The following is a 27,915-nucleotide window of genomic DNA, read 5'->3' as shown; positions in this document are numbered from 1 at the left end:
GGGAGAGAGCAGAAACAACCTAAATAACCACTCATATGAAAATAAGAACTAAGTATGGTCACCTATATTCCTCCTCCTTATTTGTGCTCCTAGGAATGTAAAGCATTTATTGTGAAATTGAAATCAATCGAGGTTCTAAGTGACGTTTACCTTCCCTTGTCCCACAACTTATAGGGCATGATGTTTAAGCTTGTCATATTTACAGGAGTCCTGGAAATATTTAACACTATAAGGGCATTGCAAACAAATAACAACTAAAGAAATCATCTAAAGGATTGATTTATTTAAAACAGGACAAAACTTATTTGCATATTCAGTTGAAAAACGATAAAAAAAAACAATAAGTAAAACACAAACAAAAGCTAAAAGATAAACAAATTTGGCACGTCACAGAAAAAAAATATACGAGAAAAGCAGGCAGAGGTAGCATTTAAATAGGCACTAGTATGTTATTGAAATCCTCTCGGTTGAAGTAACTATGAAGGCGACGGAAAGAGATCCCAAGCGGACGGATGTAACATTTGTTACAGAGTAGATATTCCAAGCATGAACGAGCACCAGGGCATCTGCGTTGCCCCCTCCCCTCCCGGAAAAATACTTGTATTGTGATTAAGCATTCTAAATACTTTACGATTTCACTGTTATTTCCTGCAATAAATTTGACTCCCGACAATAGATTCCAAATTCCACAATTTCAGTTTTCACTGTCTTACTGAATTCACCATCACCCTACCACTCTGATTTCATACCTACCCAAAAAAACATCCCGCCCTTCCAAAGACCTCAATAAAATTAACTCTCTCTGAAGGATGCCATGATTTTTTTAAATAATAAATTTATATAAGAATATGTATTTTAGAAAAAGACAATCACAGCATAAGAGTTAGAGGAGAGGAGGAAAAGGTCAGCGAACCTTTGCAGAAGTCTAAAAACCAACAAAAAATAGTTTGTTCGCGTCGAGTACTACAACAAACTTCCAAATATGTCAGGCAAGAAGAAAAAACTCATCAAATAATTTTACAGGATAACTCAGAACAATTCACGATAAGTTGGCAAAAGTGCACTGTCCATAAGAGAATGCAGTGTATGCAGCGCCCGGTCATATCTGTAGTGGCATTTTCCCAAGACTTAGCGTTAGGACTTCTAACAAAACAGAAGTTCAATCGCATAGTTTGATGGCACACCATTAAAAATGATCAACATTACAAGGAGCATAACAACAGCGTAACTATTCAGCATAACTAACGAGGTATAACATGGATTTCTTTTCTTTTTTTTCCTAATTTTAATTTTTTGCTTCCTTTTTGCTTGCAGGTTCCTCACAACAAGCTATGCCAAAATAGAGTTTAATATTATTTAATCCCTAGATGTCAATTCTCTAGCAAACGTTTTTCCAGTAAATGGGGAATACAATCAGAGTCAACAGACATCTGAGAGTAGGGTTTATAGCGTCAGGAAAATGATAAAAGTTAATCAGTATTTCTGGATTAAGCCTTCCACTTCCAGGCTTTACGTTTCAGATAAATTTATAGTTTTAACTAACAGGCATTTTTCTGTCAAAGTCTTGAGATTGCCTGGACTATGAAAGAATCTTCTGAACATCAACTATTCAAAACACATCATACATCTAAACATCTTCGCTAATAATCTTGACTAAGACATCATAAATCTTGGGGAAGACACTAAATACGAGGAGTGTGTCCTAATTAAGGCCTGTTTTATTGTTGACAATAGTAGTTCGCGCGCATACCACAACGAGCGCGTGCGTCACGTACCACTCAGGAATAACTGTGCTCAGTTTCAGGAGTATACCTAGCCTGAATAGCTCTCCATTGTGCTTTCAAAATGTTCAAGACTATCAACTCGCCCGCCGCCTGTGGGGTTCACTCAATGATACAGTTTGGACAGCAAGGTACCTTTCTGGTGCAGATATTCATCGACAGATTTGCTAAGTGTACAGTAATACTGTTATGAGTGAAGGCAAAGTACATAAGTGGGCGTGAGAATACAGAAACGGCCGTGAAAATGTCAACGATGAGGACCGCTCCAGTCACCCTTATTTGATTACAGATGATTTGGTGGCTTCACTTGAAGCAAGGATTCGTGAGAGCTGGCACTTCATCATAACAGATCCATCAAACGAATTTCCTGAGGTGTCGAGGTCAGCACTTTATAAATTTGTTTCTGAACACCTCCAGTTTAGGGAACTAGTGCACCCGTTGGGCACCGAAACAACTATTAGAGGACCACAAAAACCAAAAATTTGACTATGTGATGATGTTCTTGACTCGTTATCACGAAGAAAGCGACGGGTTCTTGAGTCAGATCGTAACTGAAGACGAAACACGGGTTTTGCATATCACGCCGGAATCGAAGCAACAGAGCACGGAATAGAGACACATTCACTTACCTGAAAAGGTGAAGGCCAAACAGACTGTGTCTCAGAGCAAAATCATGGCCTCGGTGTTTTCGGATAGGCTTTATGTTTTGTTCGTCAACATCATGCAACGAGGAGCCACTATAAGTGCCAAGGCATACTGCCAAACGCTGAGAAAGTTACTCACAGCGATACAAAACAACAGACATGGCATGCTGGCAAAGGGAATGGTCCTTCTCCATGAAAATGCCAGACCTCCCATTGCAGGTCAGATCCACAATTTGTTGGACAGTTTTGGTTTAGAAGTTTTAAACCGCCCACCCTACAGTCCTGGTCTTGTACCGAATGATTATCACCTGTTTCTCCACCTCAGAAAACACCCCATTGGCAACCGTAACGATGATGACGACGATGTGAAAACGGCAGTGAACCCCTGGTTATTGGAGCAGGCGGCAAGTCTTTATGAAGAGGGTGTTTTAAAATTGGTTGGGAGGTAAAATAAGTGTTTGAACAAACTTGGCAACTATATCGAAAAATAGAGTGAAGTACTTTCTGAAAATAAGTTCACTTTTTTGAAATAGCCTTTCGTTGTGTACTTATGTTGAAACAGACCTTACTTAAAAAACACGTCCCGTATATCTAAATATTTATTTCGCGTACAAATAACTTCGATCGATTAAAATTACAGGATGAGCCACAAGTTTTCATGCATAATAAAACATTGCAAGCGATCAAAAAATAGTGACGTTGAGGTAACAAAACTAACAATGGTTGCCAGCACCGTGGCGTATGTGAAGACGCCAGAGTACCTTATGCCGCAAATAACACTAATTCTAGAAGTCTTAACACGTTGTTTCCTGGTTGGCAGAACACATCTTAGAAGGTGGAGGATTAGAGAAGAATAAAACAAAATTTCATCATATCCGGTAAAGCACATTCTACCTATGAGGAATCTACATTATCAATGTTTTCTCCATACGATTTTACCCAGAGTTGGAGATCGGTAATATGATGTCTTTGGGGTAAGTATATTACGACCATATGCAAAGCCGAATTTTTGGGTATGAAGTATATCAGAACTTCTTTGAAAACTTAAAGACCTCTATACATAAACATAAACCTAGAAATAAGTGCGTACCATAAAAGACCTACGACAATCGACCCATCTTTTGGGTTGTAAACATTTTATTATTTCCCTTAAAGTAGCTACTTAAGATACAGTTTGTTAATTAGTTTAAATTATTCTTAAGTATGATGTTTTTCTATGAAGGTACAAGTTTGAATGACTCCTTGAATACTCGCTTAAGCCTAACAACACAGTTTAAGAAACCCGAGATTTTCCTAGTAATTATTTTTAGGAGTATGTGCACCGTGGCCACTAAAGAACATTCTTATTTGGATTAAATCCAAGCAAGGTTTGGTTTCTTGATCAGGAGTAAAGTTGTAAGAATAGTGTGTTTCCACTTTTTTTTATTCTTAAAATACTCAATAAGGAATTTTTAAAAATTGCTATCTTGGCTCACAGAACCTCAAAAGTGGACCCAACAATTTTTTCATTGAACCGAATTCCAAACAGTTGTTATATTAGCATTTTAGAAGAAGTACGTTAATAAGCGGTAAGATTATGTGCGAAGTGTAACGTAATATTGTAAATTTTCTGAAGCAGCAAAATGGTTTTGCAAAATGGTCTACGTAAAGAACCCTAAATCGATTTCACCTTTAAGAACCTCGACAAGTCTCTACACAAATTGACTCCTTGGCAATTTTCAAATCAAAAACCGGAAAAAAATAATTGCAATACGCCTTTTACATTAAGCACGGCCGTATTAGTACACACCAGACCTAAAAGACTATCTAAAGGGAATAACTGCAATTACTCTTTCATAGAGCGTAGTAAAGACAGATCATTATCAACAGAGATTGCTTTTTCATTGAGTTGGAGTTGGACATGCTGAAGGATTGGAAAGTCTGATGGATAGTAATAATGTCCGCCCGAGGACGATCCCATGGATTGGAACTGAAATAAAAGATGAAATAGTAATCATAAAGGTAAACAAAGCTCTATAATGAAATCATATTTTCATACTCAAGCAAACTGTATTAAAAAATATGAAGAAAAAAACGGTTTTTAAAATTTTGGTACAATTTCTTCAAAAAGCACAGCTTCTCAAAACACTTAGGTAATTTATCAATTTATTTTTGTTACCTGATGATCGGTGCATTAGAATTTGAGTTTCACTTTCCCAACTGTTCGGTTGCTAGACCTAGTACCATTTCTCACATTATTCCCAGAATTTCTTAGTTAAGGATTCAACAAAAAGAATTAGCTTTGATTTTAGTTTCGTAATATGGGTGGCTCTTATTTAAGTACGTAAAAAAAGTCAAAATATGAGCTATTACTTGTAGAATTATAGCCAACTGCAACAAAGCTTGGTCTTAATTTAAGTCCAAAGGTGACTCTGTTTACCAGAACTTGGATTAAAAGATTTTTTGCGAGGCACAGTGGATTTGTATCACCCTAAAACCAAACAATAAAGTTACCAGAGAGATAAGCAAATTTACAAACAAAAACAATACTTGCAACACCTTTAAACAACCATCAGGTAAACCCGTTGGGTTATTTATCTCTCATAAATAACTTATTGATTTATGTTATTAAATTTGGTATTAAATATTTATTTTCTTTTATTTTGTTATTTATTTCAGATGGTTGTTTCCATCCTTTTGGCATGCTAATGCGATACATTCATGTTCCCTTATAAATCAAAAATTAAAAACTGAAAAAGAAATAACAAAACAAATCAAAATAAATAAATAAATTCTTAAAAGAAGATAAATAGAGGACAAGAAAGGATAAATGATAGTAAAACATACAAAATATTTAATAATCCACAATAAAGAGATAAACAGCCAATCTTACAAATACATAACTTTTATTATTTCCGGATAGGCAGCATTTTAATTAAGAAATCTCGTATGCTTATCACATTTGACCAAGATACTTTCAGGTACCAATTTGAATTATAACAGAGTGAGTTTTGGCGTTTCTTTTAAGAAATTAAACGATAAATTCTTCTCACTTGACGGTTTTTTGTTTAGACCGGTTTTAAACTTTCGGCTAATATGAGCCGTGGTTCGCTCTTCACTAGATTGCAGCTATTGCTGCAACCATGATAAGATTGATGCTGTTCAAGAAGCTGTTAAGCTGAATCCCTACTACGCCTGAGAAGGATATTTTAAAAATTCGTGCTTTTTTGTAACAGAAATTTATTTACATACCTAAAAAAAGTACAGCATCCATTTATGATGCGGTACAATTGGTTAGTTATTTCGAATCGTCTTTAAGTAAATTGATAGCATTTTATAATGAAATATAACAAGAGTAATAAATATCAAAAACAACAACAAGAAAGTGAAGACAAACAGAAAAATGCTAGAAACTAAATTTCAAATATCAACTCCATATTCGTAGTTTACGACTTCAACAATATTGTTTTGGGGTAGGTTTTTTTCCACTAGCACAGAATATTATTTTGGAGTGGGTAATTTATTGGGAAGGGGAGGGATTAGAAACAGGATAGTTTCTATTAAATTGATTCGATATTGACAATTTGCAAAAGAGCATAAATACCCACATTGCTATGTGTATATTTCGGACTAAGCTGAGTAGTAAAGAGCTCTTGAATACCCCCTTTGACTATACCACTGTTTCTACAGCTCAGAAAATTTACCTCTCAACATTATCATAGAGAACAAAAAACTGAGTTAAAGTCAATCCAAAAGAAAAGCATCTTATATTTTAAAAGAAAGCAATAGCTTAGAAGAGAACAATCCAATCCATTGATAATCTTGTTATCCTAGATTGAAAACTTCTTTCTTTTTTTGCAGGAAAAGGTCAGTTAATTTCCATGTAAATTTTTAAGGTTTGAAAGTATGTCAGAGCATAAGCAGATTTCATATCTTGGCATAAGAAGGGATCAAAAGGGCGACTACTGAAAATTATACCCGGAAGAGGAGGATTCCTCAAGTTTGTAGCTCCCCAATTTCAGCAGAGAGCAAAAATATGCAAAGCAGAAATCAATCCACAAAAAAAAATACATTTTAATTTAACTGAGCAAAAAAAAACCTACCGAAAAAAGAAGAAGAAAATATAACCTTACATTATGTTTCACCATGACGGGCACTCATACCAAAAAGGCAAGATGGGGCTTTTTTTATCACCTATTCACTGTAGAACCATATAAAAAGCACCTAACCGTGATGAAAAGGCAAGGACACAGAGTCAGTCAGCAATGCAGGATTACACTTGCTAGACTATATCTGCTCTTAATGTGCAATTTAAAATCTTACAATACGGCCATGCTTCTTGTTAAGTTTATCAATAGGCTTTTAGAGCTAGAATACAACACATCTACAAAAAATCAAGGTTCTTAAATTCCTAAATTGCTGCTGGACAACACCCTTCTACGATCCATATTGAAAGAAGGTAAGAAACTCTTGGTGTCCAATTGGAATTCACAGATAATCCATTCGCATTTCAGGGCTTGAAAATTTTGTTAGGAGTTTTAACGCATCCGAAATTTGATGTTGCAAATTTAATCATGATCAAACCACTTTTGGTAGTGTTTCCCGACTTTTTCTGAAATTATGCCAATCTCCTTACGTTAATAAGGAGAGTACCTTTAATATAGTACCTTATGATGAGTACCTTTAAGCCAAACATATGTTATATATTTGGAATCACTATAAAACGGAGAGATTAATAGGTAAATATATTGTTTTTAAAATTCCGTTTTTTTAGTTGTGGTTACCATTCGAATGTGCTTTATTTACAGTTCTGCTACCACGAACTGTTTGATTGGTTAAGCATTCTATGATCCATGCTCTATTTTTTATCCAGTTTGTCATCAAATAGAAGTGTCACTTCTTATATATTATAATTTTAAGCAATATGAAAAACAGAAATTCCATATTCTTTTTTCAATCCAAATTTTACATAAAACGGTTAAATGTGTCACGGTTAAATGCTTCAATTCCTGATTGCCACTGCTGCGGTGGGCCTTCCCACCTAATGAGAAATTGGATTTTTTTTTTTTGACGTCGTAGCTTACGCTGTATCAAAACTGAAGTTTTGGCTTATGATTTTCAATGACTTTCCGTTACCGCCAGTGCGGATTACGTGAGTATCAAAGGATAAAAAGGGATTCTTAAATACTTAATTTTTTCGAACAAAATAAGAAAAGTCTCTATTTCGTACGAGGATGGCAACCTTCACCCTTTTGAAAATAAAGCTGGTAAGAATGTGGAGATTTAAATAAGTTGTTCCAAAACCTTTGATATTTATCAGAAAGCTTCCAAAACCTACGTGTTGCTAAAGCAGTTTCATCTGAACCGTCTACCCGATATTTACTCCCAAAATTCGTCATAACTGATAACGAAATTAAAAAATAAAAGAGTCAATGACGTGCACAATTTTGAAAATAGTTCAGGATGAGTGTGGCAAGGATATCACCACTACCATTGAGAATATTATGAGCGAAATATACTTGTATGTGGCCAACAAATGTCATACAAGCTTGAGCTCGAATCTATAAAGAACCAAATAGCAAAACTAGAAGTAAAGAATTGATAATCATGAGCAAGAAAAATAGTGTGCATTTCTGGTGTTTACCTAATTTCAACTTCTCTTTTTCTGGTCTACTTTTTTATGCTCATGTTTGGGTCGTGTTCGATTCTGCCGAATAAGTTATCTTTATTTTCATTTTGTCCGTTATTGCTCATTTCTTCTCCATATGAATATTACCTCACCTCAATTGCACACCGGACTTGAAATCCTGTGAACAGGGTTTGAGTCCATTAAAATCGCTGTTTATTTTGGTTGGAACGGGGTCAATGGTGTGACTGTAAGCTCAGGCAGAGTCTACCCAGCTCTAAATGGGTGTCTGGAGATATATGGGTAGGAAACACAGGAAGCGTCGGCCGAAGGCAGTGAGTCAAGAGATCTGTACCTGCGTAGAGCCCACCATTGGTCAGCATGCGAAAAAGTTTTAACTTTTTTTTTTATGAATGTGCCTAATTAGGAATCCAATCAAAAAAAAAATTAAGACTTAGACAATGTTAAAGGCTTGATAAGTTTTTATTATGTACTGATTTCTATTTCATTTATTTTTCTTTTTTTTATTTCGATTTGTATTTAATTTTTCTAGATTTTCTTTTTATTAATTTATTGTTTTGCAGGGTTTTTTTAGTCATTATTATTTTCTCTATCATTATTCTTGTTACCCCCTCATTTCTATCTGAATTATCAGGTTTTCATTCTTTAGTGCAAATTATTGTCAATAAAAAAAATTTAATGTAAAAAAAGAAATGAAAAATATTACTACAACAGTGAAGATAATTTACTCTGCTTTGGATTATTGTACTTAATTTTAGCTTAAAATCTGTAATTCTTATAAAACTGTGAACATTTTAGATTGGTAATACACAACAGACTTGAAACTCATTTTTTTAATTATTCTTTTAAGGGAAGTTCCAAATCAAACATTGACTCAGATGTTTCAGCAGTTGGTCAAGTCCTCTAAAATGAGTAAGACTTCCACAGTAACGGTGAAAATATTTGCTTTGGTTTATGCCTCAACAGAGAATAATACTTCTCATTATAAAAAACTGGCCTTTTAACTGTCTCTTATAAGTCTTACGGAATTTTCACCCAATGTAAGTGGCTCAAATTTTCAATATCAATACATTTTTCAATATTCAATATCACAAAAGTTATTTTTAATTAAAGGACTTGCTCTAATACTGAGTTACCATCTAGAGCCAAAATGACTTTAATAAGAACTTTTTTGAAAAACAGTGGACAAAAAGAGAGGTTTTCAAAATAGTGAGCGTATGCTTCAAGATATGTTATTAGCGGGATCTTGAAATAGCGTGTCAACACTGGAATTTCGGAAACCGTGCATACTTTAGTTCATTTCTGAAAATGAACGAATTTTAAAAATAAAAAAAGAAATTGCGTTATTTATGGAAAATAGTCTTTTTTTTACTGCATTAAAGAAATTCAAACAGCAAGCTTAACATCTTTTTTATATAGCCATCATAATTTTTTTCAAAATGTTGTCAGGAGACCCTGAAATTTTAGCATTGTGGGTGAATGGGGGGTTTGGCGTGCGGAAATGTTGTCAAACAATTCCTAAACCTGAGTTTGGAAATAAGCATCAGCAGCTGAAAAACATCCCAAATCATTACATTAACAGAGCACAGACGGCATGGGGAAAAAATACATCAGCTAAACAAAATTCCAATCATTAAGCTGTATTTTTTATGTCAAAAGGCACAAAAAACCTAATACATAAAGTTTTTTGACACTCATTGTTTTGGGTACCTGTCTGACTGACCATAATTCAAATAGTAAGCTGTATGAAAAATATGGTTCAATCCTGCTTTCTACGATTGTAATGACAGATAGTTTGAGGTGGCTAAGATACTTTCATCAGATGAAGGAGGAAAAAATTGCCAAAGATCATCCAAGTGGACAAACCATCTAGGGTCAAACGGAAAGCAGGTCGTTCCCAAATGGGGTGGGAGGATGTTGTAAGCAAAGATTTAAGAGGAATTGGAACTCTTTGGGAAGGTGTAAAAACGGAAGTTTTGGATAAATTGGGATGAATGAGGAGCATGTGTAGCCGTGTTGGCCTCAGGCGGCTTGGTACTGCATTGAGTTGTTACAAGTAATAGTAGTAGTATATAAAGTTTCTGCTCAATCATTCCTTAGAAATTTCTATTAGAGTATGTTTCCTGGGGCCACTAATGGCTCACTTGTGCATACTATGGCACTGCGTATCATATATGTACCTACGCGTACAAGAATTTCTCAGGAGTGAATTATGCCTTCAATGAGCCTTTAAAACCGTCAATGTCATACTACTTTTATTTGAAGGATTAGGGCTTCATTTCCTAAAGGCCCACCCTCATGCAAGCAACCATATTCCGAAGCATAAAAAGATAAAACCTTACTCCTAAGGTTCTAATTCAATTCAGTTCACTTATTAATAACCTGTAAGATCGAAAAAAGGCAGAGGGGCCGTAAATAATAGAGTACAAAATAATGAAAAAATTCTAGAGAAAAAAGAAAAAATATCAACAAAAAAATAAAAATGAAAAATCACAGGAACAGAGAAGACCAATCGTGGTTAAGTTTGCTGGCAGAAGATTTAAAATCTTTCCCTCTTTTATATACAATTGTAGCTGGAAAAATAAATCCGATGAACATGTTGTTTTGATGGAATAGTTTACTATTTCCTCACCTGCTAGAAAGTTTGCTCGGCTCCTCCATCGGCTCTAATTTGACCCAAAGGTCATTGAAATTTTTGCGCTTTGAGTGAAACCAATGCCTTTGTTCCCTTGTAGCACTTATTGGCACAGAAAGGGAGCTGTCATTGTGAGAGCTTGATCTCTTTCCACCACTGTTCAAAAATTCCAGCCAAACATTTGGGGGTTCTTGGTGCTTTTGTAGTCTACTAAAATAGTGCTTGAAGAATTCGTCGTTGGAGTCCACAGTAGCTGAATGGACGTTGCTGAAGTCTTGTATTGTACTTAAAGACGGCACTAAAGATGGACGGGATCTGATAGGTTTTCGAGTTTTGACTGGTAGCTTTCTGCAGGAGAAGATTCATATTAAACGCTGGATCTTTTTCATAGCTCAGACTTACAGCTGACATTGACGGTAACTTACAAGAAAAAACATGCAATGACAGAATTATTCTCAAAATAGAATTCTTCGAAATAAAAGGAATCAAGCTAAACTGGATTTTTATTTTAGACTAACTCCTGCATTGAGAGTAGTTTTACAAAAAAAAAAAAAAAAAAAAAAAAAAAAAAAAAAAAAAAAAAAAAAAAAAAAAAATGTTTTGCTACAATATATGATTTTAGGTTATAACGATATTCTATTTCAGCAGCAAAGCCGGAAATTGGAATACGTTGCTCGTGACCTCTAGATAAAAAGGTTCAAAAGCAACAAACTCTTAATTTAGTTCTAATAGTGCAGATTTTCTCATTCAGCTTTTAGAGCTTTAGACTAACAGTTCTAGACTTTCAGCTTTTTTCGTATTTAGCAGGCGTAGTAAATAGGTAATAATTTACTGATAGATTATAAGATCCACAGGTGAAATATGGGTCTGACTCTTAGGGGAAGGGGAGGTGGTCACACCATTTTCCTACAGGAAATGGGTGTCGGGTCTGAATCTGAAAAGATAATTCTAAACAATAATTCTTCCATTTTCTCTTAGGGGAAGGTCTTCGGGCCCCCTCCCCTGCCAAAGCGTTCATATATAGAAGATTTTTATGCAGTTTGACTATGTACATGCATTGATCATTGTCACATTTTAGCATTGTCGCGTATTAGCAAGATGAATGATGTTTAGACTAAACTACCATTGACTTTTATAAAAATAATAATTACAAGATAATGAAATGCAAATTCAATAAATGTCAATCAAAAACATAGCTCTAAAATTGCTTGATTTAAATACCCATAATTAATTTATGCAGCCATTAAAAAACAATGTTATTAAACTTACAACTCTTAAATCAGCAGTTTTTTTCTTTACAGTGAGTATAGTACATAAGGATTTCAGGCATAGTTGCCGAGTACAACTTTACAGCAACATATCATAAAATTTTATTTATGGAAATATTATGTTGTTTTTAGCGCAATTTTCTTCAAATTATTTTCGTCATTCGATTATAGTATTTATAGGGAACTCTTGACTAAAAAAAAATCCAATTCCATATTTGATCATAGATTAATATTTATTGATAAAGGACTAATCTTAATCACGTCCTTGGAAGGCGATAAGCCTTGATAAAGAGATTTGTGTGCTAACAGAAGCACACAGCTGCCTGGAGTAGGCATTGCTCAACATCCAAATCCCCAATTCTTAACGCCCAAATTCATTTGTCACACGAGTACCAAGATAGTCCACCCCCCCCCCCAAAGAAAAAAAAGATATGAACTCAGTATAAGTAAATGTTTTAAATTAGATGGAGTTAAACGCACGGTTCCGACCTGCAATATATTCGAACTCTTTTTACTACCTTTTCCCCCGAACTGACTTGATGACAGATATCTATATCCATTTTTAGTACGGATCGCTATGAGCGAGTAAGGATACTGCCAGCTTCTGGATTAAGAGCTATACATACTTTTATTTTCTTTTTTATGCTACAATACGAGGAAAATCTTTCATATTTTGGTAGTTTAGTAAATTTAAGATCTTCGTTCAACGATTATGAAACTCGATCTCCTACTGAGATACTCTACCGGTAGTTTCGAACCCGTTGTTCGAGACGCTTCCTAAGGGAATTTCGAGTTAGAGTCATCTTGATCAGAACCTAAAAAGTATCAGTGATATTTCTCCAATTAAGTGAGCAATTAAAGAAATGACTTTTAGTAAGTATGAATCTTTTTTAGTGTGGAGACGGTGTAAATTAAAGATAGAAATTGTTAATTGTGGCCCCTCAGAGTATGATATGCTTATTGAAATTGTTTAGTTGTAAGGTTTGTGATGCCAATTAGGAAATTTGTAGTGGAATTGTTTTATTTCTTCTTGTTTTTCAGTGTATTTTAGCCACCACCCCAGATAAGCTTTTTACTTCTTGGGGTGGTATTTAAAGTATAGTTGTTGTCTGTTTGTTACAATAAATTTCACTATCTCTTTAATAACTATTGCGAGTAAATTCTTTCTTTTCAAGAAGCTCATATAAATATTTCACTTGAAAATTCTTTTTCCTCCTTTGATTGGATAAGTTTTAAGGCATTCTTAGCAAAAGAAAATAAAATCTTCATTTGATGTGTGACTATATGCTGATGTTAATAACATACTCTTAGTCACATCCTTGGTAAGCAATAAGTCTCAACAAGGATTTTGAAGCCATATTGCCGGGGTGCAAAATCAAAGAAAATTTTTGACCTGCTATTAACCACCATTTTTCCTATAAAAAGAGTCCACCGCTAACGGTGAAAAGACCTTCATGGAGGTCCGTATATCTTTTTACACATAAGAAGAAGATAAAAATAATATAAGATGGATATTAAAATCAAGGACATCAGAAATTCAATTTTTGAAATGATTAAAAAAACAAAAAATGAAGAATTTTTTGTACAAACATTACTTCTATGTCGAATATGTCTCAAATACTCACTTCTATGTCGTATTTTTTCTATAAGTTTAAAAGTAGAAATTAATTGGAATATCAGGACTTATTAAACAGTTAGTGACAAAGAGCTGTAAGTAAAGTCAAGCCCATGGAAATAGTAACCAAAATACTAGCAAAGAATAGGGTAAAACAAAGATATAAATTAGAAGAATCTACGTTATATGCTGGTTCCAAATACCAAAATCTGAACTTGCATATTAAAAACTATTGTCATTAGCGGATTTATGTAATTCCAGAAAGAGGGGAGAAATACCCCAAAAACAAAAACTATCCGATCTTGGCGAAAACTATGTCATTATATTCTGTACAAATAAGAACCTCTTATAAAACGTTCACGCCCTTTGCTAAAAATACAAAACTTTATGTTATAGTTGCGGTTGTTCTTTTTTTTTTTTTTTTTTTTTTTTTTTTTTTTTTTTTTTTTTTTTTTTTTTTTTTTACAGGGGGTGATCGTGACATTTTGTAAGTCATTTGAATGAAAATCAAGAGCACTAGTTGATCAGTAGGCTTCTCCCATCTTGTACCGTTTTTCGGCTCGCGATCCCACCGCTACGATGCGTCAAACTTTTCAGGTAACCATTTCAAAGATTAATCTGAAAATAAGGTTCTAATACATGTGGAATATAAGGTTGAAATGCAAAAAACATATGTATCTGAAGATAGCACGATACAAAATATGAGAATAACAAGGGATTAATTTTGAAAAAAAAACTCACAGGTTCTGAAAGAACTTGCCATACCATGGTTACTCGCGTGATTATGAAAAGATCAAACAAATAATCTTAGTCAAACAGTTTGTGGCAGAGACGTACATAATTAAGTTCGTAAAAAGAACTTAATTATAGTGCCAAAAGCAAGAGGTCGAGAAGACAACAGCCACCTAAAATATAGCACAACTATAAGTGAAGTAGAAAATTTCCTTAATAGCTTACTTTTGGCTATTTTCCTTATAATGCAACAACTTTTGGAAAGTTTCCAATGCCCCCCCCCCACAATGGAAATTTCTGCGTACACCATCAATTACCAAAAGAAAATCACTGTAAAACAAGCCTTTTTGCTGTTTCAGCTAATGCGCCAGCAACCCATAAACACTGCGTTCTCTCCTTTGTTACATACCTATCAGAAGGACACGTGGAGGAACAACCCACGAATTGACCCTGTATCACGTGCAGTAATTCTGACTAGTGCTTGTTTGTTTTAAGAACAAAATCTAAGAAAAGGAAAACTACAATCTACTTACAAAAGCTAAGACGGCCTGTAATCCCACCGAGATAGTTAGTTACTTAACTTAGAAAGCTCTGACTAGGGTTGCCACCTGTAGCACGAAAGTGCTATTTTAGCACGACTTGATCATGTGCAGTACTGCAGTACGCACTACATTGAATGTGGCACTTATTTCTTAGATGACCAAATTGAAAATATAGACATATAAAATGCAACTAAATGTTGTGTCCCATATCAACATATATGTCAGAACATTTTTTATGCATGATACAATTTAAATACATTTAAATACGAGATATATGCGTGCGCGTACATTTTCCCATTCAGCGCTCTGATCAGCTCAGGATCCATTTTTGTTCCTTTGCGCCACGACATGTGCAAAATTTTGTTAACTTTAGCACTGAAAATCACTGTGTAGCACGCAAATTTGGGCAATTGTAGCACTTTGGGAAACTGACATACCCCTCTTTTTTGTAATATCTCTCAGTTGGCTTTCAGCATAATTTCAGAAAAAAAGGATGCCCCCTCATTAAATATTGACATTTGTCAGTTTTGAAGAAATGGTATAAGTAGGGCTTGCAGTAAACGAAAGTGATACACAAGCATAAATGGTACACGAAACTTGAAAGATAAGAACTTACGGAACAGAGACAAATTTCATGGGAACAGGATCAATACCTAGTCCATCAGCTGTGACATAATCCAAAATGGAATGATTCCCTATGAAATGGCCTGGAAAAATGAATACAAAATATAAAAGGAAAAAAAAATACCTTTTAAGACGCTATATATCATTGAACTAAATTCTTACATAATTATGATACCTGCAACATAGTAACGAACAAACCAAGGCCCATAATAGCCGTAACTTTAAAAACATATTTTTAAAAAACTGTCAAGTGACAAATATTTCTAGTAACATTATTTGGAAAATGGTAATTTCTAATGAAATTCAGCTGAACAGTAATTTTAGTTACAAATATAAATTTTTGGGAATTTCGACAAAAGTATGAAAATCCAGAAAACCCAGAATGAATCAAATTAAAAAAAACACAATTGAAATCGCCTTATCAGAAATCATGATATTCCATGTATTCCATGTATTCTAAGCAGATATTCCATGTCCTAATTGCACCTCAAACCAAGGGATTTAGCGAACTTGTAGTATTTACTCCTGAAGGCAACACTTGTACTGATAAGGCATCCTTATCAGGAATCATTGAGCGGAAATTTCATGTCCCAGTTGCACCTTAAACCAAAGGATTTAGCGAACTTGTAGTATTTACTCCTGAAGGCAACACTTGTACTGATAAGGCATCCTTATCAGGAATCATTGAGCGGAAATTTCATGTCCCAGTTACACCTCAAACCAAGGGATTTAGCGAACTTGTAGTATTTACTCCTGAAGGCAACACTTGTACTGATAAGGCACCCTTATCAGGAATCATTGAGCGGAAATTTCATGTCCCAGTTGCACCTTAAACCAAAGGATTTAGCGAACTTGTAGTATTTACTCCTGAAGGCAACACTTGTACTGATAAGGCAGCCTTATCAGGAATCATTGAGCGGAAATTTCATGTCCCAGTTACACCTCAAACCAAGGGATTTAGCGAACTTGTAGTATTGACTCCTGAAGGCAACACTTGTACTGATAAGGCATCCTTATCAGGAATCATTGAGCGGAAATTTCATGTCCCAGTTACACCTCAAACCAAGGGATTTAGCGAACTTGTAGTATTTACTCCTGAAGGCAACACTTGTACTGATAAGGCATCCTTATCAGGAATCATTGAGCGGAAATTTCATGCCCCAGTTGCACCTTAAACCAAAGGATTTAGCGAACTTGTAGTATTTACTCCTGAAGGCAACACTTGTACTGATAAGGCATCCTTATCAGGAATCATTGAGCGGAAATTTCATGTCCCAGTTACACCTCAAACCAAGGGATTTAGCGAACTTGTAGTATTTACTCCTGAAGGCAACACTTGTACTGATAAGGCATCCTTATCAGGAATCATTGAGCGGAAATTTCATGTCCCAGTTACACCTCAAACCAAGGGATTTAGCGAACTTGTAGTATTTACTCCTGAAGGCAACACTTGTACTGATAAGGCAGCCTTATCAGAAATCATTGAGCGGGTATTTCATGTCCCAGTTGCACCTTAAACCAAAGGATTTAGCAAACTTGCAGCATTTACTCCAGAAGGCAACACTTGTAGTAGCAAAGAATTCGTCAACCCTCTCGTAGCCACTTTTCAAACAACTAGGATGAAGAGACATTTTGGAAAGTGGATTTTTATGAGCTCGAAAAGAGGCACGGTTGAGAATTAGCTGATAATCAAAGTGGTATCTAGTCAAAGGGTCATGAAACAGAACCGATAGCTATGAGAACAAGAGTTGATGACATAAATGATCCTGATGAAAAAAATCGAAAGGTTTACTAGATTAAGGGAAAACTAGTTCTGGTACTATCCCTAAAAATGCAGGCCATCTAAAAAAAAACATGAACAAACTACACAAACTGGATAATTTACCTATTACCAAAGAACAACGAATCATTAGCTTTTTAACTACAAAATTACTTAAAGCAAAATTCACATTTAGACCGAATCTTTAGACCAATTGTTCACAGTTCTCACTATTCGTTGGGTAAGGACGACCACAAAAACTACTGGTTCCGGTTCACCCTTTACTCGGCTCTACTTGAATTCTACTAATAATAATTCTAAATTAGTTGCCGCATTAACTTTAAGTCTTACCCCTTTTGGGTAGATGTCGACAATTTCATGCATGTGTTCGTTTATATTACTTATTGTTCGTTCCTAGAATCATTTTTATCATAATGGTTACTTTTATTTAAATCTTTGCGGTGTGATTATGTTAACCGATCAAAAGGCTTCATTTGGAAAACAACTTTAGTCTCCAGCCTCCCTTTTACTTTATTATGATTTCATATTTTCTGTTTTACTGGTAGGCACTACACAACGAGCTTGAGGCCTGCTAAAAAAAATAAATAAATAAAATAATAATAATTGTCGTGGCGGGTTTGATTACTTAAACAGGATTGACTAGCCTGCCTGAAGAGTTTAAGTGTTCTAAGTGCTGTAAGGGTATTGACTCCAGATTAATCCGATTCGGGCCACCCTTGTGGGAGGTTGAACACAAGGTTACTGATCAAAAGGTGAGGCAATGGTATTTTGGATTATTCCTGTATGTGGCATTGGTCAACAATCCCAAAAGCTATTATTTATCTAATTACAAAACTAGAGTCGTATTATCCAGAAGTTGGTGACATCACAGATCTTGCAACGAAACTTAGAATAGGTTATAAAATTTCAGGATAATAATTAGGTACAATTTTGATCGATATTATACACAAAATTTAGGCACCAATACAAAACAGAAAATTTATACGCCTTACCAGCACCAAAGGCGAAAAAGAAACTTTTTTGTGGGTAGCTTTTGATCAAATGAGCTACTCTTTGTCCCATTCTTTCATTCCTTTTCAAAATAAGTTCGTTTCTAAAATACTGATCAATCCTCCTTCCAACAATTTTTTCTCGAGATTCAGCTTCAGGAGTATGGTCCAGGGATATCAAAGTATCTTGATTAAATATAACTGAATCCAAATTGCCACACTGGTAGTGTTTGATTAGCTCTTCTGTTGCAATAGATGATCGTGGCCTCGTATCTGAAAAATGTGCTTCTTTCGCTTTTAGTGTTTGATTCAACACAAATATAACCTGAAAATAAAACCTTGAGAAATTCAGGTCATAACTATTTCTTCTTAAACAATTTTTATGTTGTATCTAAAGCTTTGTGCCCCACAATCCTAATTTCTCTTTCGGTAAATTTTTGGACGGACTGTCCACAGTTGCAATTATAAAATATTGACCTTTGACCCACGCTTGATAATCAATGACGTTAGCAACATCTTACCAGCGTCTTGCCAGGTAGTTGATTTATGTAAACATTATTTTAGGCAATATCAACATCAGTGATATGAACATTTGAAGATTTGAACATTTATTTTGTCACAGTTTTTACCTCAAAATCTATAAATAAAAAATCGAGTTCATGTCTGCATATGTGTGTCATAGATACACTGCTACACTGTTCATTCGATTACCAATGCACTTTAAAAAGTTGCTGAGTAAACTCTTGCGAATGTTTTATGTACAAAATTCCATTCAAAGGCGCTCTTAATGTTTTTCGTGCTGACTGAAATTAGAAACCCTTGAACACAAATACTTGACAGTTCCTTCCTTTGACATTCACATTATTTGGATATTAATTATTACTAAAGATACGATCGTTATTTAACAGGTAGGGGAATTTTCCAGGAGGAATTGTTGCGGAGTAAATTTCTGCTGGGGGTGGACGGGGGAGGGGGATTATCCGAAGAAAATTTTCAAAGGGTAATTCTCCACCGACTGGGGAATTTTCCAAGGGAGAATTTATATTTTGTTTACCTATTGTTCTCTTGTTTTGGTTGTTGCTTATATGGTTGTTTTTTTTAATCCCCCTTGTATCCCTGGCCATGGAGCCTTTCGAGGGGGAATAAGAGTATTGTGTTTCCACATTTTATTAATTGGTAAATAAAACTCTGAATTCTGAATGAATAAGTGGATTACTCAAAGCATCTCATCATAAAATCTCCGTCTTAAGGTTTATAAAAGCAATGTTAACTAATAGGAATCCAGATTGATATAATCAATCAATAAGAGAGCATTTCTCATTTTAGCGAGCCCGAGTCTATTGTACGACTTAACTGCATAACAAGGTCTTAAGAGTTGTCATTTCCTTGGAGTTTCCATCCAGCTTTTGATTCTTAAAATACAACTTACGAGTTTTCTAATGAAAAATTCATTTTACGTGAACGGAGAAGTCTTTTGTGAGTCGATAAGGTAGTTTGTTACAATCAAAACTCGTATTAACATCACTTCTTGTTAACAGCTTCTTGTTAACAGCAGAAAAACGATATTATTGCACAGGCACGTACGAATTGGTTTTATTTTGGGCGGAGAAATGGACTGATTCGTCTGCAAACGGCAAAACTATTCAATTATACCAACATAAGAATAAGTTTTTGAAGAAATAGTTTAAATGTTGATATTTCCCAGGTGATAAATAGCATGTCGTTGTAGTTTAGCCATACATAAATCAAACCGACTAATTCATTTTGATTTCCAAAAAGTAACAACAACAGAATTGACGATTCTTATTAAAATTAGAAATATGTGTAAACATAACCACATCCAGAAACTAAATATGGAGAAATGGGGGATAGAACCTAGAAATCCTAGGCAGTGGTGGGATTAATGTTCAAGGTTCTTTACACCTTTGCTAATTTCCTAAATCAGCAAATGTAAAAAGAGGTGAATTTCTTTTATCCTTGTGTAAAAAAAATATATCTTTAAAATGTCGGACCCACTCTTTTTTCTGTTATAAAAAACCGTTAAAACAATTTCTTTTTTATTTTTATGAGGTGAAGACCAGCTGTAAAACAGGTGTGTATCCATGCATTTTTAAACAAAACTAAGTTACAGACATGGCTTAAAAAGGATCTCTGGTCTTGCAATCTGTTACAAAAACGAGGTATCTAATGCTTCTGGGCTCATGAACTTTTAATTATTTTTTTTATCTCTCAAGAAATAGAATCTGGAATATCTATTGTCAGATGAAGTTTCTAACGCCGCTCCAAGCGCTCTTTTGTTCATTCTTTTGACAAACTAGACCAAAACTTCCTTTGATTAACTATCACCATTTTTTCCAGTAGTTACTTTGTCAAATATTTAGATTTATTTGTGCTGCTATAGATGCACATTACTGATGCATTATAAAAGCAATCAAAAAGTAAAGTGATTCTAGTTCGACCCAACTCAGGAGAGTTCGAGCTTAACGAGAGTCCTCAAACTATTTAAGATTTCGATTTTCATATTGAAATCTCGTAGCTACTAGCATTACTATCTAGGACTGAGAATACAGGGGAGGGGAGCAGATTCTATTTTTAAAATATAAAGTAATCTTCCCATCTAGGAGGGAGGGCAATTTTGCTGTTTTTTCGGTCATTTTAATGAATATACCAAGAAAAGGTATTTTTCAGTAAAAATTCCAAAACAAAGTATTTTTAAAAATTTAGAGAGGACAGAGAGGATGTAGAAAAATACAGTGTAGGATTACTCCACCATCTCTTCCCCTAGCTGGCAACCCTGAATGGCAGAACATAAATCCAACTGGAGGCTTAATGAGTTTTTAAAAATTTCTAACTTTATATATATCTTTAAACGTGTACTTTTTTTACAATACCAATTAGAATAAAATGCTGGAAAATATATCGATCAGCCAAGATCTAATATTTTTGGGATTTTTTTTTTTCAAAAAGCTTATTAGCATGAACATTTTAATGTTTTCTCTTTTTTATCTCTTTCTCTTATGTGTAATCAAGGAGGCACACTCGTGCCTCTATAAAGAGGCGACACACGACAATGTTAAGCGATCTTCGGTTCCAGTGGTCGCAGAGGGATGGGGAGGGATGCATTTCGTAGCCCGAGCTCCAACTAAGAAACCTGCAAAATTTCATCCCCCTCCAACTTTTCCTTCATGGGGAAAATCTGGCCGAAAGTTTCGACCCGTCAACCCCAGCCCTCCTTTAACGTTGTCCGATCGGGCTGAAATTCACAAGTTAAGGTCCCCTAGGGCCCAGGAGCTTATCCGCGAAATTTCAGCTTGATCCGATAACTCCTTCCCTGTTTTCCAGAAACCACGCATAGTCACTTAAAATTCATTTACTTTTTTTTCCTAGACGCCTACAGGTCACATCCGACATCGGATCTGGGTGTACGAAGACTCATTCGATGCGGAATTCTCCGAGTAATTTTCCTGGAAAGTTTCGTAGGAAAATTTTAACCCCCCGAAAGTTTCGACCCTCCAACCCCCCCTCCCCTTTTAACGTTGTCCGATCGGGCTGAAATTCACAAGTTAAGGTCCCCTACGGCCCAGGAGCTTATCCGCGAAATTTCAGCTCGATCCGATAACTCCTTCCCTGTTTTCCAGAAACCACGCATTAGCTATTTAATTAACGGATTTCTGTCCATAAGAGCCCATGTTAATTTGAAATTTTTAAAAGTTATTGAGAAGTTATATTTACACACATGCAAGTTATTAGCTCAGTTGGTAGAGCGTGAGACTTTTAATCCTCGGGTCAAGGGTTCAAGTCCCTTACGGGCGGATTTTTTTAACAACATCAAAATAAAAGTGTATAATTTTGATAACACCTGGACAGCTTATCAATTGAGAGATAACAGAATATTAGCTTCTTATGAGCAAAAGAAACATTTCGGTCATTCTATCTATTTTTTTTTCTATTTTATACAATGATTTAAAAGCGGGGGGGGGGCGGCAGCCACCCAAGTTCCTCTCCTAATTCCTGTACGAGGAGTACAGGAATTATTAAATTACATCCACCATGGATTGTAGAAAAACGTACAGAAATAATATGAAAAAAACTTCGTTTTCTTAAAGAGTTAAAGAGGCTGCGTCCCAAAGTCGAACCTTAAAACGTACAGGAATTAGAAGAGGCAGATGGGGGGCTGCCGCCCCCCAAACCCCCAGCTTTTAAAGACTCTTTTGTACAGGTTTTTTGTTTTTTTGCTAACCCCCCGCTCTTGGCTTCGGAAAGGCCCTCTTTTAATTAACAAAAAATTGAAATGAATGAATAATGGAATAACTTCGAAAAATGTTAAACACAAGAGGACAGGAGAACCATTGCGCCGAAACTAGTAATTAGTAACAATGAAGTCCCCCCACAAAAAAAACCTGTACAAAAGAGTCTTTAAAAGCTGGGGGTTTGGGGGGCGGCAGCCCTCCAACTGCCTCTTCTAATTCCTGTACGTTTTAAGGTTCGACTTTGGGACGCAGCCTCTTTAACTCTTTAAGAAAACGAAGTTTTTTTCATATTATATAGAAAAAAGGGTGTAATTTAAAGCATACAGTTACTTCCGCAATGCAATCATTTTAGTATGTAGCTATTGCAATATAAACCTGATTTAAGAAAATCTAAACTGTTTCCTTTTCGTTCAAGGTAAAACACATTTGATTGATTCCACATTTTTCTTAAGTAATTTAACATCAAATAAAAAATATAAAAAACAAATCATCAACTTTCAGTACCCAACAAACTTACCTGGTTCAGATTGAGCCTATTTAGCGGTGCACATTGTTCATTCACACTTTCTACAGCTCCTGTATACTTGTTCTTTCTTTCTGCTTCTTGGGCCAAATATAGGTCCAGGACAGGAATTCCTCTTGTTTTAACATCACTCTCAGTGAGGGAGTTCAACATTAGTAGGACCCAAACGGGTCGTTTACGTTCCCAGTCAAGTGTTATTTGGCGGAAGAGAAGGTCAGCCTGCTGTGCTCGACTTTCGGCTGCCCGTGGTGTATCTGACAACCAGTCAGACATAACTGTCTTGAAAAGAGAGACAATTACAAGCTTACTTTAAATAAAACATTAATAGGAACTATTATTATTGCTCTTTATTTCTTACAGGGGTAGGCCACTTGTGGGCAGTGCAGTAGCGAAAACCCCTTTTCCATCCCAGACTGTTGGAAACGTCTACTTTGCCAAGCTCCCAAAAAAAGGCAGAAACATATTGTCTTTCCTTCGTTTAATCCACCTTATCCTGGGCAATTGAACCCTTATCTTACCTTGTTAGGCCTACATAGGAAGATTATTCTTGAAGCGTGCTTCTTATGCAGCCTTAGGATAAAAGAAAACCACTAAAGTCATGTTACCACCTACAGTACATTTGCGGTATTTTGAGCAGATTTTATCAAAACTAGTGACTCGTCAGTCCATCCAAAACAGTAGTACATTTACAGTACTTTTTACTACAGATAGCATAATTTAAAAAACTGGTACTTTTTTATAAGAACATTAAGTTAAAGCTTTCAGGACATGTTGTCGCAACCTATTTCAGGGTGCAGAATTATCAAAGCGCGAGTATTCTAGTTTAAAATGACAAAGACACGATTTGAAGGTGTGACAAAGTTGCGAAACTTCTATTAGCTCTTCTATAAGACAACTGGTTCTTGAAGCATAGGTGGGAAAAAGTGAAACTTTAGGATAAAAATAGAGGATAGTGAGGGTTGACAGCTCTCCTAATATACAGAATGATTAAAGTTAATTTTGAGTTTGTAAGTCGCTCTTTACTTAGAGAAAAATATATTTAAGTTTGTTTTTTTTTTAATATTGTGGGTTTTTCAGGGGGTTTGCCTCCAGAAATATAATTTTATAAGTTTCATTCTTTTTCATTGAAATAACTATTTTGACTTGCAATCACATATCATATTTAGCGATAATGGGTTCTATAGTGAAAAAAGCACGGAAAGGGCCTTGCTGCCCCACAATCATTTCGTACTCATATAAAGAGCGTTAGAACTCAGAATTTTCTTTCAATGGCGATAGAACTCAAATATTCCATCTTCAAATTTCCAGCTACTGTCGCTTCGATCCAGATATAGAGAAATCGACGGCATAGAGCACATCAAACATGAAGGACTACATCTAATCTCAATACTTAATTCACCATAGTACAATATGCTCATGTCTCTCCTGAAATTTTTCAATTAGGTTAGAATCCTTAAATTCCTTAGATAAAATTATTATTCAATTCAAATTCACACAAGATACAACCTTCAAACATTCTCACCTTTATATGGTGAAAGTTTTCATTTATAGTTAGTCACAAAAGTTGGGGTGTTTTTCCTAAATACCCTTGATCAAAATATGCGCAAGATCCCAAGTTAAACACTGTATAAAAAATTATATTTTTCTCGAAAGATTTGTTAATTTGCACTTATCTATAAAATGAATTGCTTCTCACAACTTTTGCCCCTTACACTGGGTAAGGACACATGAATAGTACTACTGTCTCATAGACGTTTTTTTTTCATATTTTGTCCTTATAATCAAAATAACAACCTTGAAATTTTAACGTGACACCACGTTTGGTCGTAAAGGGCCTTAGCGAGGGCTAGCAGCCCTCGGATTACTTTCAGTTCTTAGAAAGAGAACTAGAACACGCAATTTTCAAAATTTTATTTGCTAAGTGGTTAAGTTACGTTAAGCATTACCTTTCACACTTAAACAAGTCCTTTCACACAAAGCTAACCTTCATCACAATCATCGTCTATAATCATCACAATAGTAAACCATTCGGAAATTGCACTAAGGAATGGAGATGGAGAGTCAAGCTCTGATCAAGCATTAACGGCTTTCTAAGAAAGTTTATTAATTTGTTTTCAAAATCAAGTTCATCTAGAAATTCATAATTCCATTTTTTTTTATTTTTTTGCTACTACGCACATATTTCCACAATATAACATAAATTTATGTAAAACTCAAGTTTACACGGAACTGCCTACATTATGGACGAAACGTAACGTAATGGACGCTCTGTAACGCAAAGTAATATAAAACCTTAAATTATTCTAGTGTTAAAGGTTCTACGACGTAGTGTGAAAGCACCACTATTTTAAAACTATCCGAATTTACTTACAGTAGCAACTTTTAATGGTTTTGACATAGCAAAAACTAAATTTTTAAAAAGATATAAAAACTTGACAAAAATCTGGGTAGAAAAAGCACAATAATCTAGTATTACCAGCAGATCACATATGAATAGGACAAAAAATTATAGAATTCGGTAAAGTCATTGTTCAACATGTGAAGTAGCAACAGAACACTTGAGGCATAGAAATATTCAAAATCTACCATATTACAAATTAAGCTAGTAAAAAGAATGTCAGTCACCTTTTCGCAGTGACAGCGAAATGTTTGCCCCATCTCGGATAAAAAAAATTCGTGAAAAAACATTAAACCACTAAACTTGAGTTAAATCTGAAATATAGTGTAAATTTAACTCATATTGTTACTTTTCTTCTTCACAGTGTTTTTCAATTTTCATTATTTGCAAACAGGGCAACATCCCACAACAAGCAGTAGGTCCAGGAAGACGGTCTCTGTTTCTTATTTCTATTCCAACTACATTTTTGTGCTTGATAAGCATACAAACATTATTTGAGCTAATTGAACATATATATTAAAGTTGGTTTGTAACTATAGTTATTAGCTCCTTCTAAACTTGTATTCAGACCTTTTCCTTTTTATTTTCTTTCTTTCAACCATATATCTCTATTCAATAAAGGAAATGTAACGAAAATGTTAATCTATATTTCCTAATTGATTGGTTAAGATTTTGTTCTGTTCCCTGACTTAGTTTTTCCAATTATTTATTTTCTTTCTTTCCCCCATAACAATTGGTCCTTAATTTCCTTCAAATTATAAACAACTCCCTAGCTCCCTCTTTGTCTAATTATCTGCATTATCTATGAGCGACTAGAAACAGAACCCAACCATTGATCTTGCTTTTACTAACTAAATTCCACGATAAAACAACAAAATTGCCAACAAAAGAATACCAGCAGTCTAAATTAAATATTTTCATGTTTTTGGCAATAATTTCTTAATGCAAATTTGTTACTGAAATTAAAAATAGTTTTCTAGGAACTCTCTATTATAGGTTTTTCTTACCTTTATTTTCAATAGATGCCTCTTAAGTCTTTCATAGATCCGTTCTGGTAAAACATCACTAAGTGTTTTCCCTTTGGGTAGCAGCTGACACTTCGTCAACGCTGCAACAGTGTAAGGGTCAGTCAAATCCAGCTCAAAATAGACAGCATCTGACAGATGAAATGCTTCCTTTGCAGCTTCTGGTATGAAGTCCCAAACCCTTGTATAAGGCACATGAATGGTACCAAAAAAGTATGACGGAGGTTGTGTTCTTGTCTTCCATAAAAAGGACGAAGTAGAACCAGCCTTGTGAGAAAAAAAAGCTATGAAACTTGCTGGGCAGCATACCAGGGAGAACGGTATGTTCTTTTCTAAAAAATCATGTTCTAAAATGTTTATATTTTCAACCCAATTTTTTTCTTCCTTCCTGAAATTTTTTTTTCAACCCAATTTTTTTTCTTCCCTTATCATTAGACACACTAGGAAGAATAAGATATGGAGCATGCAATTTTTTCCTATTATATTTCTTATTAAACACTAGCAAAAGAACTGGCTTTGGCAGCAGTAAGTCTACCATGCATTATAGGCTTTTGGAGACTGTCCTGCCTTGCCAGTCATGGTGCCTTGCTTTCTTTTGTCCCTTGCTTGTATAGCTCTTATTTCGCCCTAGAAAATGTGCCCTTGCTTTGCCCAGGTAGGAACTTGACTCATTGGTCCCCTCAAATAGGTCCCTGACTTTGCTTATAAAGTTATCACTTTCCAGAGACTTAGACTATTTAGTTATCCAAAATCAACTTGAACCCGTCAAACTGATACCTAAGAAGTAAGAGGGCTAGAATCATGATGTTATCCTAAAAGGACTTTTTGTTTTTTGTTTTTATTGTTATTATAAATAACAATTCTATTGATTTTATCACTCAGTAAATTTTCCGCGGCAGTAGTTTTGTTCTAATGGTAATTTCTTTTGATGGCTTTGGATAAATGTTCCGAAAAGAAAAAAAAGGTTAAAAGTTTACAATAGCATATGTGTCTGTTGGTACTAGTTGTAAAAAAAAAGAAGCTACAGAGAGTGTAGCTCCTCGGCGTCCTTCTGCGAATAATCATACCTGTTCGTCGCGGAGTAAGGCAAGGCGCCCTTACATCCCCAATCGGGTTTAACAACTGTATTCTGGACGCACAGTCCTAAGTTGTTTTCTTCTGTATTTTAGAAGGGATAGATTTATGTCTTCTTGCTTATGCGGACGATGTCTTCAACCCCAGCCGAAAGGTACTGGCGTTTCAAAAAAAAAAATTCCATTCTGAGTTGAGAGCATTCAAAAATAAATCTTAAGCTTAACGTTGAAAAGTCAGAAGCGGTACTATTCAAATGGGGCCCCGTTCCTGATGGATTTAAAGTTTATCTTAATGGAGTATCGATTGCTCCTAAATACGAAATGAGATATCTTGGCCTCCCAATTGGTGACTCCCTTAAAGCAACTAAAAAGCTCCTCATTCGCCATTTCCAGCGATGGACGTCCAGTGC

The 27,915-nt window shown here is 35.1% G+C and overlaps 1 protein-coding gene across 2 annotated transcripts in view; it reads right to left on the bottom strand.

Moving 5' to 3' along the window:
- Nucleotides 1-263: 263 nt before the first annotated feature.
- Nucleotides 264-27,915, bottom strand: part of LOC136027005 (metalloprotease TIKI1-like) — a 43,931-nt gene continuing 16,279 nt past the window's right edge. For both annotated transcript variants that reach the window (XM_065703896.1, XM_065703897.1), the window contains exons 3-8: nt 26,415-26,699; nt 23,004-23,288; nt 18,240-18,561; nt 15,460-15,550; nt 10,684-11,034; nt 264-4,394 (exon numbers count right to left, since the gene is read on the bottom strand). In XM_065703896.1, the coding sequence (XP_065559968.1) occupies nt 4,259-4,394; nt 10,684-11,034; nt 15,460-15,550; nt 18,240-18,561; nt 23,004-23,288; nt 26,415-26,699 (1,470 nt within the window). In that variant the 3' untranslated portion in view covers nt 264-4,258. The remainder of the gene's footprint in view (nt 4,395-10,683; nt 11,035-15,459; nt 15,551-18,239; nt 18,562-23,003; nt 23,289-26,414; nt 26,700-27,915) is intronic.

The sequence above is a fragment of the Artemia franciscana genome, chromosome 5, assembly GCF_032884065.1.
Source record: "Artemia franciscana chromosome 5, ASM3288406v1, whole genome shotgun sequence".
Classification (NCBI taxonomy): Eukaryota; Metazoa; Arthropoda; class Branchiopoda; order Anostraca; family Artemiidae; genus Artemia; species Artemia franciscana.
The sequence above is the reverse complement of the archived record's forward strand: the minus strand, read 5'-3'. Positions and strand labels throughout refer to the sequence as shown.